We start from the raw sequence: 14,569 nt of genomic DNA, 5'->3' as shown, positions 1-14,569 counted from the left end.
CTCTCAGTATTTGGGGCTGGTTTCCAAAATTGTTTCTAAAGTAGCAACATAAAAAATATGTTGTAGGCCTAAACTTAGTAATAATAGGAAAGACTGCTTAAAAAAAAAAACAAAGAAAAAAATACTACAACATCTAATACCTTATATACCATGTTCTGAGCACTTTACTTACTTAATCCAATGAAGGCTGTAGTATTATTAAAATCCTAAAACAGGTCAACAATTTATTATTACCATTAATGAACAAGCAGGTTTCTCATTGTGAAAAGGAGAGTTTAATGTAGCCATGTTTGCTGAAAAAAACTTGTCACACCAGACTTTTCCAGATGAAGAAAATATCCTATTTTCTTTTAAGTATAAAAACCCAGAAATTTACTTTTGAAATACTTAAAAGAAAAAAAACCTATTCGAATCAGTATATAAGTTCAATATTAAAGTTTAAATATAACTCTGGGACTCTTTTCTGCCCTATATATGTTATTCAAAAATCAACACAAACTGATTATGCTTGTAACATGGTTTGCAATTAATACCCTGTAAGTAGCAATTTCAAAAAATAACAGGCAAGAATGTTTATTTCTAGTTTCTTATGTTAAGAGTTGACAGGAACCACATCTTTCCTATTTCTCAGATAACCGAGATCTACTGAAGTTTGGTTTGACAATTTATAGGGTGTTTCATTGATGAAAAATAGATGGGAGGGAACAGACATTTGACTAAAGACCCATCTTTCTATTAGTACACTCATGGTAATACAATCCTGAAATATCAGTCAAGTTATTTTATTGCCCTTCATATTTCAAATTTTTAAAATAGCAGGTAGGGTGTAACAGTGGAAAAAGACACTAGTTCTCTGTAATGTTAGTAAAGTCACTTTGTTTTCGGAGTTCAGATTTTTTAAATGAGAAAAATGAAGGACAATAAATATATAGATTCCTTATAATTCTAAAAATATTTTTAAACTAAATGTCCTCATAATGTTTTATCTTCTAAAATATTCCTCATAGTGCCAAAATTATTGTGCATGTTCATAATGTTCATAATAAGCTTGTATTTTAAACACTAATATTGCCCCCCCCCAAGAAATTGCTGTCAGCTGAGTAAACAGTCATTATTTCATTAATACACTTCTTGAATTCTCACTCTGTACAAAAGGCATTTATTCTAATTGGAGAGAATATACCCAAAGTTCACTTGCTGTAGTGAGCCAGGGTAACTAACTGGAGCACATTTTATCATTTCAGGTATCTTGGGGCAAAAATAAAGCAAGGAATGGGAAAAATACAATTGGTGTGACCTATGGACTGTGGTTAACAGCAAAACCGTAATATTCACACTTCTATGCCAAAGATATACTGTGTTGATAATGGGGGAGTATGGAAAAAGTATGCCAAATGTACATTATGGACCATAGCTGGTGGTAATAGTCTGATGATATTATGTCGTAATCTATAACAAATGTTCCAACAATGGTGTGGTGTGTTGGTTGAAGGGGTATTGCATGGGAATTCTACACAGGTGCATGAATGTGTTGTTAAGTTCACAATTTCTGCAATAAAAATATATTTTAAAAAATAGTGTAGGTTGGGTGAAAAATACACCAAATATAAGATATGGACAATAGTTAGTAGTGAGATTTTGACAATATTCGTTCATAATTGTAACAAATATCTAGCAACATTTCAAGGTGTTGGTGGTTGGTTGATGTATGGGATCCGCGCATGATGTTATGCATGTTTGTTTGTAAGTTTACAAATTTTTCTATACACATATTGTTTATGCATGTTCATGTATGAATGATATCCTTCAATGGAATTTTTTTTTAAAAAGCAAGAAAAGGAGAAAAAGAGTGCCAGGATGTCTAGGTTCATGATAGGCACTAATTATTAATTACTTATAACTAGTTATTACTAGTTTGCAATATACTGTAAGAAATGCTTAACAAGATCTAGTCCTTGCTGCCCTGGATGGTGCTTCAGGGGCAATCACCGGACACTGTAAATCCTCACAGGGCCCACTGGAATGGGGGAGAGTATGGGCCATGATGTGGACCATTGACCATGAGGTGCAGAGGTGCCCAGAGATGTACTTACCAAATGCAATGGATGTGTCATGATGATGGGAATGAGTGTTGCTGGGGGGGAGTGGTGGGATGGGGGTGGTGGGGTTGAAGGGGTCCTCATATATTTTTTTGTAATGTAATATTTTTACAAAATCAATTTAAAAAAATAAAGAAAGAATATATGAGATAAGAATACAAGAAAAGACTAGAAAACAAAGCTATTTTCTGAAACCTTTTTGAATATTAAACATTCTGAGATGTAAGTATTAAATTATATTGATGTTTAAAAAAAAAAGATCTAGTCCTTTATACCATCAGAAATGCCTAATAAGACTTCAGCCCAAAATATTACAAAATTAAATATATCTATATATCTATATCTTATGGTGCTCTCAATTGAAGGAAGAGGCAATAAGCTGTTAACCTTGAGGAGTATCTGATGATACCAGAGAAGAAAACAAATATTTTAAATGCCTCTTTCAATGGACTAAAAAGTTGTGTTTCTAATTTTTAATTATCAAAATGATCATCCTAGAGAAAATGGTATCCTTGAATATTACCACAATAGCAGAATATCTTTTTAATCAGAACGTTCAACTCAGGAAGCTTCCAAGTCTATGAGTCAGGGTGTATTATGAAAATTTGTGAGTATACAGTTCACTAAGTGAGAGAGAAATAGCACTCCAAGGATATCATTTAGCACCTTGAAATATGCCCTTTAATGTTGCTTACATAGTGAGCATTGTGTGATATCTTTGTTTCTTCAATGTTCTCATTCTCAGTTCTTTTGTTACGATATTCTAGTGGGTAAAAAACTAACTAGATTTGGTAGGAGGCATGAGAAAAATGTTGCTACTTATAACAACTGTACTAATACAATATACTTAGGAATATAATATGGTTCAATGAAATCCTATTAGCCAAAAAAACCTTACTTTTAATAATGGTGACTTTTAACATACTTACATAAACAAATTCATCAAAACTTATCTTCCCGTCTTTATTTCTGTCGCCATCCAGCATGAGTTTTTGAATAATCTCTCGCACTTTATATCCCGGTAACGGCATGTTAGCTTCCTTGAAAAGCTCATGAAGTTCATAGTCACAAATGAATCCGTTGCTGTTGAGATCTTTGTAAAGATGCGAACAATCAAGAAAGGGGAAAAAAGTTTTAGGAGAAACAAATTAAACTATCAAAAAAATTTTTTTTTCTTCATTTGAGGCTCATAAGCTCCCTAAATACAATTTTTTCCTTTTTTCATCATTTGGTGCCAAAGCTTGTTTGAAAGGTAAATGAAAATTATAACTTTAAGAGTAAAGTTTTACATCACATATCTAGTATTTTACTTTATTTTATTAAGCAAATTTTTATTGTCTTTTTAAAAAAGACAAATAGATCACACAAAATGCTACATTAAAAAACATAAGAGGTTCCCATATGCCCCACTATCCCGTATTTTAAACAGAGTATAAAGTAGTTTTATTAAAGAATAGCATCCTTAATTTTAGAAAGCATACTTATTTAACAAAATTATTATTGAACCATGGAACTAAGAGGACTTTGTAAACACTTATTAGATTTTTACACCAACATCACATTGCAATGACATAAAACAGTTTCCACTGAAGCTATTTGGGAATTTTATGATCCTTATTCTTACATTAGTCTAAAAGAATAGTTTCATGAATTAATTTGCTGATTATATTTCAAAACACAACCAAAATTAAGCAGTTACTTTCAGTGACAATTTTTTTGAGGTAAACAAACATTTATCCAAGACAAATATAGAGTTTATAAAAACAAATTCAGGGGGGTGGAGTAAAGATGGCATCAGAGTAAGGAGCTCCTGTAGTCAGCTCCTGAAACAGGGTAGTTGGTGGTCACCCAGAGCTACCTAAAGCACCTTTTGGAGGACCCAGGGGACCGAAGGAGTATCCTGCAATATCCTTGCACAGTGTGGAGGAAGGAGACTACCCATCTGCATGGAGGAATCATGAGTTGAGCCCTCCACGCCGTGCAGGATGGTGCCCATGGCATGCAGGCTGCCTCGGGAGCTGTTCCGGGGTTGAAGTTCCATCTTCCCTAATAAAAATGGGAAGAAAACACGGTGTGGCAGCGACTTCACCTGCTGATTAGTGGTTTTGGTGGGTTGAAGTAGAATCTTAGGAACAACTAAACGTTAAGCCTGTCCAGGTCGGAGGGAAGCCAGTGGTCACTATTCTGACTTCGCCCCAGGCACAAGCAGAAGCAATGCTGACTGAAAATTGGTGCTTGCAAGGACTGGCTTCTTTCCACCCAGGTTGGATTGCAGGTCTAGGCTAAACCCCAGTCCCAGCTCTGGCAGGGAGGAAGCTGGGGGCACTTGCACCACCTCTGTGGGAAGTTGCAAGCCACGCTGCAGAGGCTGGTGCCCATCCTACTCTAGGGACACAAGTCGCCTTAGGAACTATTCCATGGCTGGAGTTAAAAGCTCCATTTCCCATAAACAGTGGAGGAAGAGAGGGATGTCTACTGAACTCAGCTACTGATTGGTGGAGTCGGCTGGCTAAAGTATAATCCTAGATCCAGCTTGGGTCTGGGTCTGTCCAAGTGGGGAATAGTCTGATAGCTGCCATCTTGACTCTGCCCCCGGCCTGTGGGGGAGCCTGGCAGACTGAATCGGTGAAGTTAGGCATAGGCTTCTTTCTACCAAATGGGACTGTAGCCCTAGCCTAGGCTCCAGGCCCACCTCCAGCAGAGAGGTAGCTGGTGGGACCTGCACCAGGCTCTCCAGGGAAGTGCAAGTGCTCTCCACTGGCAGAGGCTGAATAGTCGGACACCTGGGGCTGCATCCCCGCACCGCCCCAAGAGAATAGGGGAGGAGCTGGGTATCCTCGGCCTCTCCAGACAATTGCAGGAGTTTTCAGCCCACACAGATTTGTTGAGTGCCTTTGAGCCCATCTCTACCTCTGTCTCCCCACAACATAGGAGGGGACTGGTGTTGCCTCAACCTCTCAGGGCAACAGTTCTGGGCTGCACAAGACTGACTGTTGGGCACCTGTGGCTCCACCTCCATCCCCAACAGGACTAGAGATGGTCTGTGTTCGCCCAGCCTCTTTGGGTAACTGCAGGTGCTTTTGGCCCACACAGCCTGGTCTGGTGGGTACTTGTAGATACACTCTCACCCCCCAATAGGAAAGAAGGGAGCTGGTCTATCCACAGCCTTTTTGGGCAACAGAAGACCTTCAGCCTGCATGGACTGGACTATTGGATGCTTATGAATCCACCTCCATCCCCCCACATCCAATAGGATAGGAGGGTTTTGGTGTCTTCATAGACTCTCTGGACAATGGTGGGTACTTTCAGCCAATAGGGACTAAAATGTCAGGTGCCTGTGGATCCAACCCCATGCCTTAAGAGAATAGAAGGGGGCTGGTGTTTCCTCAACCTCTCCAGACAATGTCAGGTATTCTTGGCCTAAAGGGATTGAACTGTTGAGCACCCATAGAACGACCCCTACCAACCAATAGGATAGGAGGGGCTGGTGCTTCCTCAGCCTCTCCAGGCAATGGTGGGTATTTTCAGCCAACAGGCCTGAACTGTTGTGCATTTGTGGTTCTGTTCCCACCCCCTAAAGGGCAGAAGGGACAGTACTCCCTAAGCCTCTCAGGGCAACTGCAGGCATATTTGACCAACAGAGATTAGATCGTTGGGCACTCCAGAGGGTCGATTTCCACTCCTGGCAGAGAGAGGGTCTGGTGATACATCAGTTTACCTGAGCAACTGTGGTCATTTTGGACCCACACAGCATAGATTGCTAACCAAAACTATAGCTCCATCCCTGCCTAAGTTAGGGGAGGAAGGGGTGTGAAGCTTCATCATTGTCTCCATGCGACAACTACAGACAATTTTGTGCCCAACTGGGATTATTATACATGACTACAGCTCTGTCCATACCCATGACAGAGGAGAAAGTTGGGAGAAACTTCATCAATTCTTGAAGCAACTTGGACAGCTTCAGCCTCCATAGCTTACAGCACCAAGTACATCCTTGGCTCCTACTACACTACAAGCAAGGGAGGAAAGATAAGAAATCCCTAAACTAAAGGGAGAAACTGCACCCAAAATAAATATATCAGCAAGTCAGATGCAGAAACACCAACACAAAATTGCAATCCATACCAAAAAACAGGAATAGATGGCCCAATTAAAGGAACAAGATAAGCCTGCAGATGACATAAAGGAGACAACTAATCTTAGATGTTCAAATAAATCTCCTTAATAAATTCAATGAGATGGCTAAAGAGATTAAAGATATTAAGAAGACACTGTATGAGCACAAAGAAGAATTTGAAAGCATACATAGAAAAATAGCAGACCTATGCAAATGAAAGGTGCAATAAATGAAATTAAAAATACACTGGAGGCATATAACAGCAGATTTGAGGAAGCAGAAGTGAGGATCAGCAAGCTTGAAGACATGACCTATGAAAGCGAATAAACAAAAGAACAGATGAAGAAAAGAATAGAAAAAATTGAACAGGGTCTCAGGGAATTAAATGACAGCAAGAGATGTGCAAACATATGTGTCATGGGTGTCCCAGAAGGAGAAGAGAAGGGAAGAGGGGCAGAGAGAATAACTGAAGAAATAATGGTGGAAAACTTTCCAACCCTATTGAAGGACATAGATATCAATGTCCAAGAAGCACAACATGCTCCCATCTGAATAAATCCAAATAGACCAATTCTGAGACACATACTCTTCAGAATGACAAATGCCAGAGACAAAGAGAGAATTCTGAGAGCAGCAAGAGAAAAGCAATGCATAATATATAAGGGATACCCAATAAGATTAAGTGCCAATTTCTCATTAGAAACCATGGAGACAAGAAGGCAGTGGTATGATATAGTTAAGATACTGCAGGAAAAAACTGCCAGCCAAGGAATTTATACCCAGCAAGATTATCTTTTAAAAATGAGGATGAGATTAAAATATTCACAGATAAGTAGAAACTGAGAGAGTTTATAACAAAAAGACCTGCTTTGCAAGAAATATAAAAGGCTTTTTACAGCCTGAAAAGAAAAGACAGAAGAGAGAGGTCTGGAAGTGAGTCTAGAAATGACAATTGTATCAGTAACAGTAACTAAAGGTGTCAAAAATAAATTGACAGACAAAACAGAAAGATCAAAGTAGATGAAATAATAACTGCTTTACAGTAATAACATTGAATGTTAATGGATTAAACTACCCAATCAAAACACATAGACTGGCAGAATGGATAAGAAAATATAAGCCATCTATATATTGTCTGCAAGAGACTCACGTTAGACAGAAGGATACCAATAAATTCAAAGTGAAAGGTTGGAAAAAGATATTACATGCATGCAATAACCAAATCAGATGATATAGACTTTAAAAGCAATTTAAAAACTGTTATTAGAGACAAGGAAGGACATTACATATTAATAAAAGGGATGATTCACCAGGAAGAAATAACAATCATAAATACATATGCATATTATCAGGATTCCCCAAGACACATGAGGAAAACACCAAAACTGAAGTGAGAAATAGACATCTCTACAATAATAGTTGGAGACTTCAATATACCACTCTCAGCATTGGATAAAACATCTGGGCAGAAGCTCAATAAAGAAACAGAGAGCTTAAATAAAATGATAAATGGGTTAAACCTAATAGACATATATAGAGCACTGCACCCCAAAATAACAGAATATACATACTTTTCAAGTGCTCATGGATCTATCTCCAGATAGACCATATGTTGGGTCACAAGGCAGATCTCAATAAATTCAATAAAATCAAAATTATACAAAGCACTTTTCTGATCATAATGGAATAAATTTGGAAATCAACAAGCAGCAAATAAATGGAAAATTCACATATATATGGAGATTAACTAATACACTCTTAAATAATCATTGGGACAATGAAGAAATTTCAAGGGAAATCAATAAATATCTCGAGATGAATGACAATGAGAACACAACGTATCAGAAACTATGGGATGCCATGATAAAGATACTACAAAAAAAGAGAATTACAGGAACATTTCTTTAATGAATACAGATGCAAAAATCCTCAATTAAATATTTGCTAATTGAATCCAAGAACTCATTAAAAGAATTATTCATCATGATCAAGTGCGTTTTATACAAGGCATGCAAGGCTGGTTCAACAAAATAAAATGAATCAGCATAATACACCACATTAATAAATCAAAGAAGAAAATCACATGATCTTATCAATTGACACAGAAAAGGTATTTGACAAAATACAGCATCCTTTCTTGATAAAAATACTACAAAAAATAGGAATTGAAGGAAATTTTCTCAACATGATAAAGGCCATATATGAAAAATCCACAACTAACATTGTACTCAATGGTGAAAAACTAAAAGCTTTCCTGTTGAGATCAGGGACAAGACAAGTATGCCCACTGTCACCACTGTTGTTCAATACAGTGCTAGAAGTTCTAGCTAGAGCAATCAAGCAAGAAAAAGAAATAAAAGCATCCAATTTGGAAAGGAAGAATTAAAACTTTCACTATTCACAGATGATAAGATTGTATATCTAGAAAATCCTGAAAAATCTACAACAAAGCTGATAGAGCTAATAAATGATTTCAGTAGAGTGTCAAGATACAAGATCAATACGCAAAAATCAGTGGTGTTCTTATACAGGAATAATGCACAATCTGAGGAGGAAGTCAGGAAAAAATTCCATTTACAATAGCAACTAAAGGAATCAAATCTTCAGGAATAAACTTAACCAAGGATGCAAACCATTTGTATTCAGAAATGTATAATGCATTTATAAAAGAATTTAAAAAAGACCAAAATAATTGGAAGAATATTCCTTGCTCATGGATTGGAAGACTAAATATCATTAAGATGTCAATTCTCCCAAAATTGATATACAGATTCAATGCAATCCCAATAAAAATTCCAACAGCATATTTTAAGCAAATGGAAAACTGTTATCAAATTTATCTGAAAGGCTAAGAGGCCCCGAATAGCCAGAAACATCTTAAAAATGAAAAGTGAAGTTTAAGGACTCTCACTTCCAGATTTTAAATCATATTACCTAGCTACAGTGTTAAAACATCATGGTATTGTCATAAAGATAAACACATAGACCAATGGAACCGAATTGATAGTTCAGAAACAGACCCTCACATCTATGGCCAAGTGATTTTTGACAAGCCTGTCAAGCCCTCCAATTTGGGGCAGAACAGTGCATTCAACAAATAGTGTTGGGAGAACTGGATATCCATAACCAAAAGAAATAAAGAAGACCCCTACCTCACACCTTATGCAAAAATTAACTCAAAATGGATCAAAGACCTAAATATAAAAGGAAGTACAATAAAGCTCCTAGAAGAAAATGTCAGGAAACATCTTCAAGACATGGTGGTAGGTGGTAGATTCATAAACCTTACACCAAAAGCACACGCAACAAAAGAAAACATGGATAAACGGAACCTGCTCAAACTTAAACACTTCTGTGATTCAAAGGATTTCATTAAGAAGGTGGTCAGCCCAGTCAATGGGAGAATATATTTGGAAACCACTTATCTGATAAACTTTTGATATCCATTCTATACAAAGAGATCATACAACTCAAGAATAAAAGAGCAAGCAATCCAATTAAAAAATGGGCAAAAGATTTAAATAGACATTTCTCCAAAGAGGAGATACAAATGGCCAAATAGCACATGAAGAAACGGTCCGTATCACTAGCTATTAGGGAAGCAGACTTGGCCCAACAGATAGGGCGTCCACTTACCACACGGGAGGTCCAAGTTTCAAACCCAGGGCCTCCTGACCCATGTGATGAGCTGGCCCACGTGCAGTGCTGATGCACACAAGGATTTCCATGCCACACAGGGGTTTCCCCCGCATAGTGGAGCTCCATGTGCGAGGAGTGTGCCCTGTGAGGAGAGCCGCCCAGTGCGGATAAAAATGCAGCCTGCCCAGGAGCGGCACTGCTCACACGGAGAGCTGACGCAGCAAGAAGATGCAACAAAACAAGACACAGATTCCGGGTGCTGCTAACAAGAATACAAGTGGACACAGAGAGCGGGCAATGGGATTGTGACCGAAAAAGTTAGTCTGGGGAAGTAAATGTCAATAGGAAGAAAGCTAAAGAATAATCTAGGGACTGAATAACACAGTGAACCCAGAGGCCGGTGAGAATTGGGGTTAAGGGTACAAATGAAAGAGAGTCCTTCTGTAAGCTAGAGCAGATGTACATCACTATTTCAGGGTGATGAGAATATGGAGAAACATGAGAAAACTACAATTGGTGTGACTATAGACTGTGGCTAACAGCAATACTGTAATATTCTTGCATCAATGCCAAGCTGTACTGTGTTGATAATTTCCCTAAGGCCAATGAAACTTTCTTTGCTTTGAATTTATATAAGGTTATCATCAAGCACTTTATTAAAGTGTTTCTATATAGAAATCAAGCTAGCAACAACATCTGCAAACACTAAAAAGAACAAAGCAGTATCCTTATCATCAGGCAGAATTCTTGGGTTTAAATACACCTTCTCCCATGTATAGGACAATCTGTTTGCCCCCATCTTCTTTTTTTTAAAATGTATTTTGTTTATTTTTGAAAGATACATAGACCACACAAAATGTTACATTAAAAAATATAGGAGGTTTCCTTATACCCCACTCCCCATACCCCCCACTTTTACCACATCAACAACTTCTTTCATCAATATGATACATTCACTGCATTTGATGAATACATTTTTGAGCACTGCTACACAGCATGGATTATAGTGTACATTATAGTTTACACTCCCCTCCCAGTCCATTTGGTGGGTTATGGCAAGATATACAATGCCCTGCCTCAGTCCCTGCAATATCATTCAACAACTCAAAGTACCAAAAATTCCCCCATATCACACCTCATTTTACCTCTCCCTGCCTTCAGCAACTCTCATGGCCAATGTCTCCACATCAATAATATAATTTCTTCCCTTGCTAGAGTCACAATAATTCTATAGGAGAATACCAGTAAGTTCACTCTAATCCATATTTTATTCCTCAATCCTGTGGACACTGGGATGGTGATGTCCACTTCACCTCTCAAATGAGAGGGGGCTTCAATCCCACATGGCTGGTGGATGGGCTCTTGTGCCCTCAGCTGTATACTCTTTCGGTTCCCTGGTTTGGTGTTTGTCCATCCTCACCTCCCTGTCAGATGACCTGGATAAGTTCATCGAACTGGAGAGAACGTGCTGCCACACCGCTGAAGCTCAGTGGCCCAGCTGGCACATGGACAGCCCAGAGATTCAAAACTCCTGGGCAGATACCAATTCCAGGGCCAGCCACAGGTTCAATAAATGGGACACAAGAGGCATGTGTAGATAGGTTACATCTGAGTCCAACTCCGTCACACTCAGGAGCACAAATTCCAAAGTAGGGCCCATTGGCAAGGCACCGAACTCCAGAGCCATCTGCCATGACTGTAGGACCTCTGTGTCTCTGTAGCCCTCAGGAGCACCACTAATTGGGGTTGCATCTACTTTGGATGTCTCTGACATCCTGCTGAGACGTGCATAAGTGCGACTGTTCTCATGATCTCCCGACTCATTTTGAAGTCTCTCAGCCATATAAACTCATTTGTCTTTACCATTTCCCCCTTTTTTTCAAGGTCTTTTTCTAGTTGCATCACCAACCGATGCTTGGTAGTAATCCCTTGGTACCAGAGAAGCTCATCCCTGGGAGTCATGTACCAGGCTGGTGAGAAGGTAATGCATTTATATGCTGTGTTTGGCTTAGAGAGTGGCCACATTTGAGCAACATGGAGGCTCTCAGGAAGTAACTCTTAGGTACCCTGCAACAGTAGGCTATGTTGGAATTATTTGTGCAACATGCTCATAAGCATCGTCATCAATATCAAGTGTCCATCATTTGACCATCCTTCTTTACTGGTTATTGCACTTGCACTTAGGGGATTGTTGCTGTTCCACTGGGGAATATGACAGAGCTCCTCAGGATGGGAACACAGCACTCCCTTAAGTCGTCATGTGAATTGTTACCCACTCTGTCAATACCCAACAGTCATCTGATCATATTTATATACCCTATATGGAAGCCCTGTAGAACTCCCTCCCACTCATGCATCCTCCATCAATGACACTCCATATCAGTACTCCTTCCCTGCCATATTTGAACCCCTCTGTGATCCAAAACTTCTTTAAAAATGAAGCCTAATATATTGCCAAATACAATTAATAGGAAAATGCAATAGTAGTGATAGGTTTAAACATTAGAAATAAAATAAATTATAATTTAGAAAAACTAAAATGAAGCAAAATAAAAACTGGGACTTCCAACGTTGGAGAGAGGCATTCAGTTGCTCGTGCCACCTCAGCTCCCTGGTTTGTTGTGTCTGTCTTTGTCTTTCTTCCGTGTCTCTTTTTTGTTGCATCACCTTGTTGCATCAACTTGCAGTGAGGTCCTGCTCTCCCAGCATGGTCCAGCTCTCTGCAGCATGGGCCAACTCACCTTCACCAGGAGGCCCTGGGGAACCGAACCTGGGACCCTCCCATATGGTAGACAGGAGCCCAATTGCTTGAGCCACGTCCACTTCCTGCAGTAACATTCTGAGTACTACTATATCTCATTACCTAAATACAATCTCCCTTCATTTTTAAGACATCTTTAGAGAATGAGAGCACTGAGATAGCGCCTTCCCTTCAAGTCTCAAAACTTTGTCCACCATTAGATATATTCGACTTTTCCCTCACTTCACAAATGACATATCTGAGAATAATTTAGTATTTTGTTGTTGGCTCCAGTTTAGACCTGGCATATGACAGCTAATATTGTCATTTTTGTATTCCCAGTGACATAAAAGAGGTGGAAGGCAGAGTTATTTTAAACTAAAAACTGAAGTACTATAGTGAATTCAAAACCACATGAAACTGACCAAGGCCCTGTCTCACTGTTATCTGAATTAAACAGAACGGAGATGTAGGGCATTTGCATGAACTGTCCTTGAAATAACCTCTTTGAACATTAAATAGAAAATAGCTCACTGATGTGATTAAAAGATGCCACAGGAAGGGGCCACCCAAAAATATAATTAACACAAAATCACCACATGTGGAAACTCCATTTTGAAGTAAGGGCTGTAATAATAGGTACTTTTAGTAATGAAGAGGAAAATTTTTTAAAGGGACATTGGGAGAATAAAAATTTGTCATTATAGGATAATCTTCCTTATTAGGAAGCAAAAATCTTGATAAGGATTCTTTTAAATCTTTATATCTACCATGCATAATATGCAGCACAGTGCCTAGCATATAAGCAATGAAAAAAATTTTATTTTGGCAGAATCATTGATTTTCAGGTATTGACCAGGAAGAGGATGCTCTAATCATAGATGAGCACTTTAAAAATAAAACAGACAATGGGAAAAAAAGCCACCCAGAAATAGCACTGAAGGTTAGAATGGCAATTCATGAGGAAACTATAACTTGACTGAAATATCCCTTAAATAGCATTCAATCTCATCCCCTTTGTTCTAATCCTGTTCCTACCCAGCAGACTTCAGATATATAATTTTGCTTTCTAAGTGAACACAGCCACTGTGGAATACTCATGGAGACAACCAGTGATGTTGGGGATTTCTCTTGTTATAAATTTTAAAAATCTTCTTTGGGTTTATTAAGAAATAGCTTGTATACTTATTTATTATTAAGGGACCTCCAGAACAAATGGAGTACCTACTCTGTGGCAGGCACTGTGCTAGATACTAAAGGTATTGAAATTAATCTGACATAAATACTAGTTCTTACTTGAAACTGTAGCTTCAAAACTCTTGTAAAACTTTGTGTCAAATGGAAGAGATATTCTTTAATTTTTCTGAGATGCAGAGACTCATCAAGCATTTGCCATCTAGTTTAATATATTTTAAAAGTTTTAGTTATTTGTTAGATTTCCATGTTTTATTGACAGATTTTAATCTAGTTTGTACTACTTCTGTGATCAAAGGAACTTTATTGTTAATCATACTAACTTATATCACACCTTTTTTAGAGCACTTAAATTATATATTTTGAAGAAAACAATTTCAATTTCGAAAAGGAGGCAGAGGAAGCCTTAAAAGGTGGCTAACAATTAATTTTACAAAATCTCCTATCTGGTACAGTGCTTGGAAGACAAATATACATGCAAGTATTTTTAAAGTATTTTATTCTAATTTTATTTCCACACCCTCCCCCAAAGTCCTTGAATAAGATCAGGAATCTAATAATACTTTAGAGGGTCAGAAAATTGAAGTGGCATAATGACATTTTAGAAAGCCTCCATGTCATCACTGACATTATTAGGCAGGAGCCCAAAACTACTTGTGATGGTAACCTTTTCCTATTCTGGGTTTTGACATAGACATGAGAATTTAATAATAAACTACCCAGAAAACATGGGCCTAGATTGAAAACAGTTTTAACAACTGGAAACTAAAAGCACAACCT

General features: G+C 38.1%; 1 protein-coding gene across 6 annotated transcripts in view; it reads right to left on the bottom strand.

Annotated features, from left to right (window-relative positions):
• PLS3 (plastin 3) overlaps positions 1 to 14,569 on the bottom strand; it is a 115,873-nt gene that overhangs the window by 39,922 nt on the left and 61,382 nt on the right. For all 6 annotated transcript variants that reach the window (XM_058291817.1, XM_058291813.2, XM_058291814.2 and 3 more), the window contains one exon: positions 3,029 to 3,192. In XM_058291817.1, coding sequence (XP_058147800.1) covers positions 3,029 to 3,192 — 164 coding nt within the window. The remainder of the gene's footprint in view (positions 1 to 3,028; positions 3,193 to 14,569) is intronic.

The sequence above is a fragment of the Dasypus novemcinctus genome, chromosome X, assembly GCF_030445035.2.
Source record: "Dasypus novemcinctus isolate mDasNov1 chromosome X, mDasNov1.1.hap2, whole genome shotgun sequence".
Lineage (NCBI taxonomy): Eukaryota > Metazoa > Chordata > Mammalia > Cingulata > Dasypodidae > Dasypus > Dasypus novemcinctus.
Note: the sequence above shows the minus strand (reverse complement) of the source record. Positions and strands in the feature narration are given on the sequence as shown.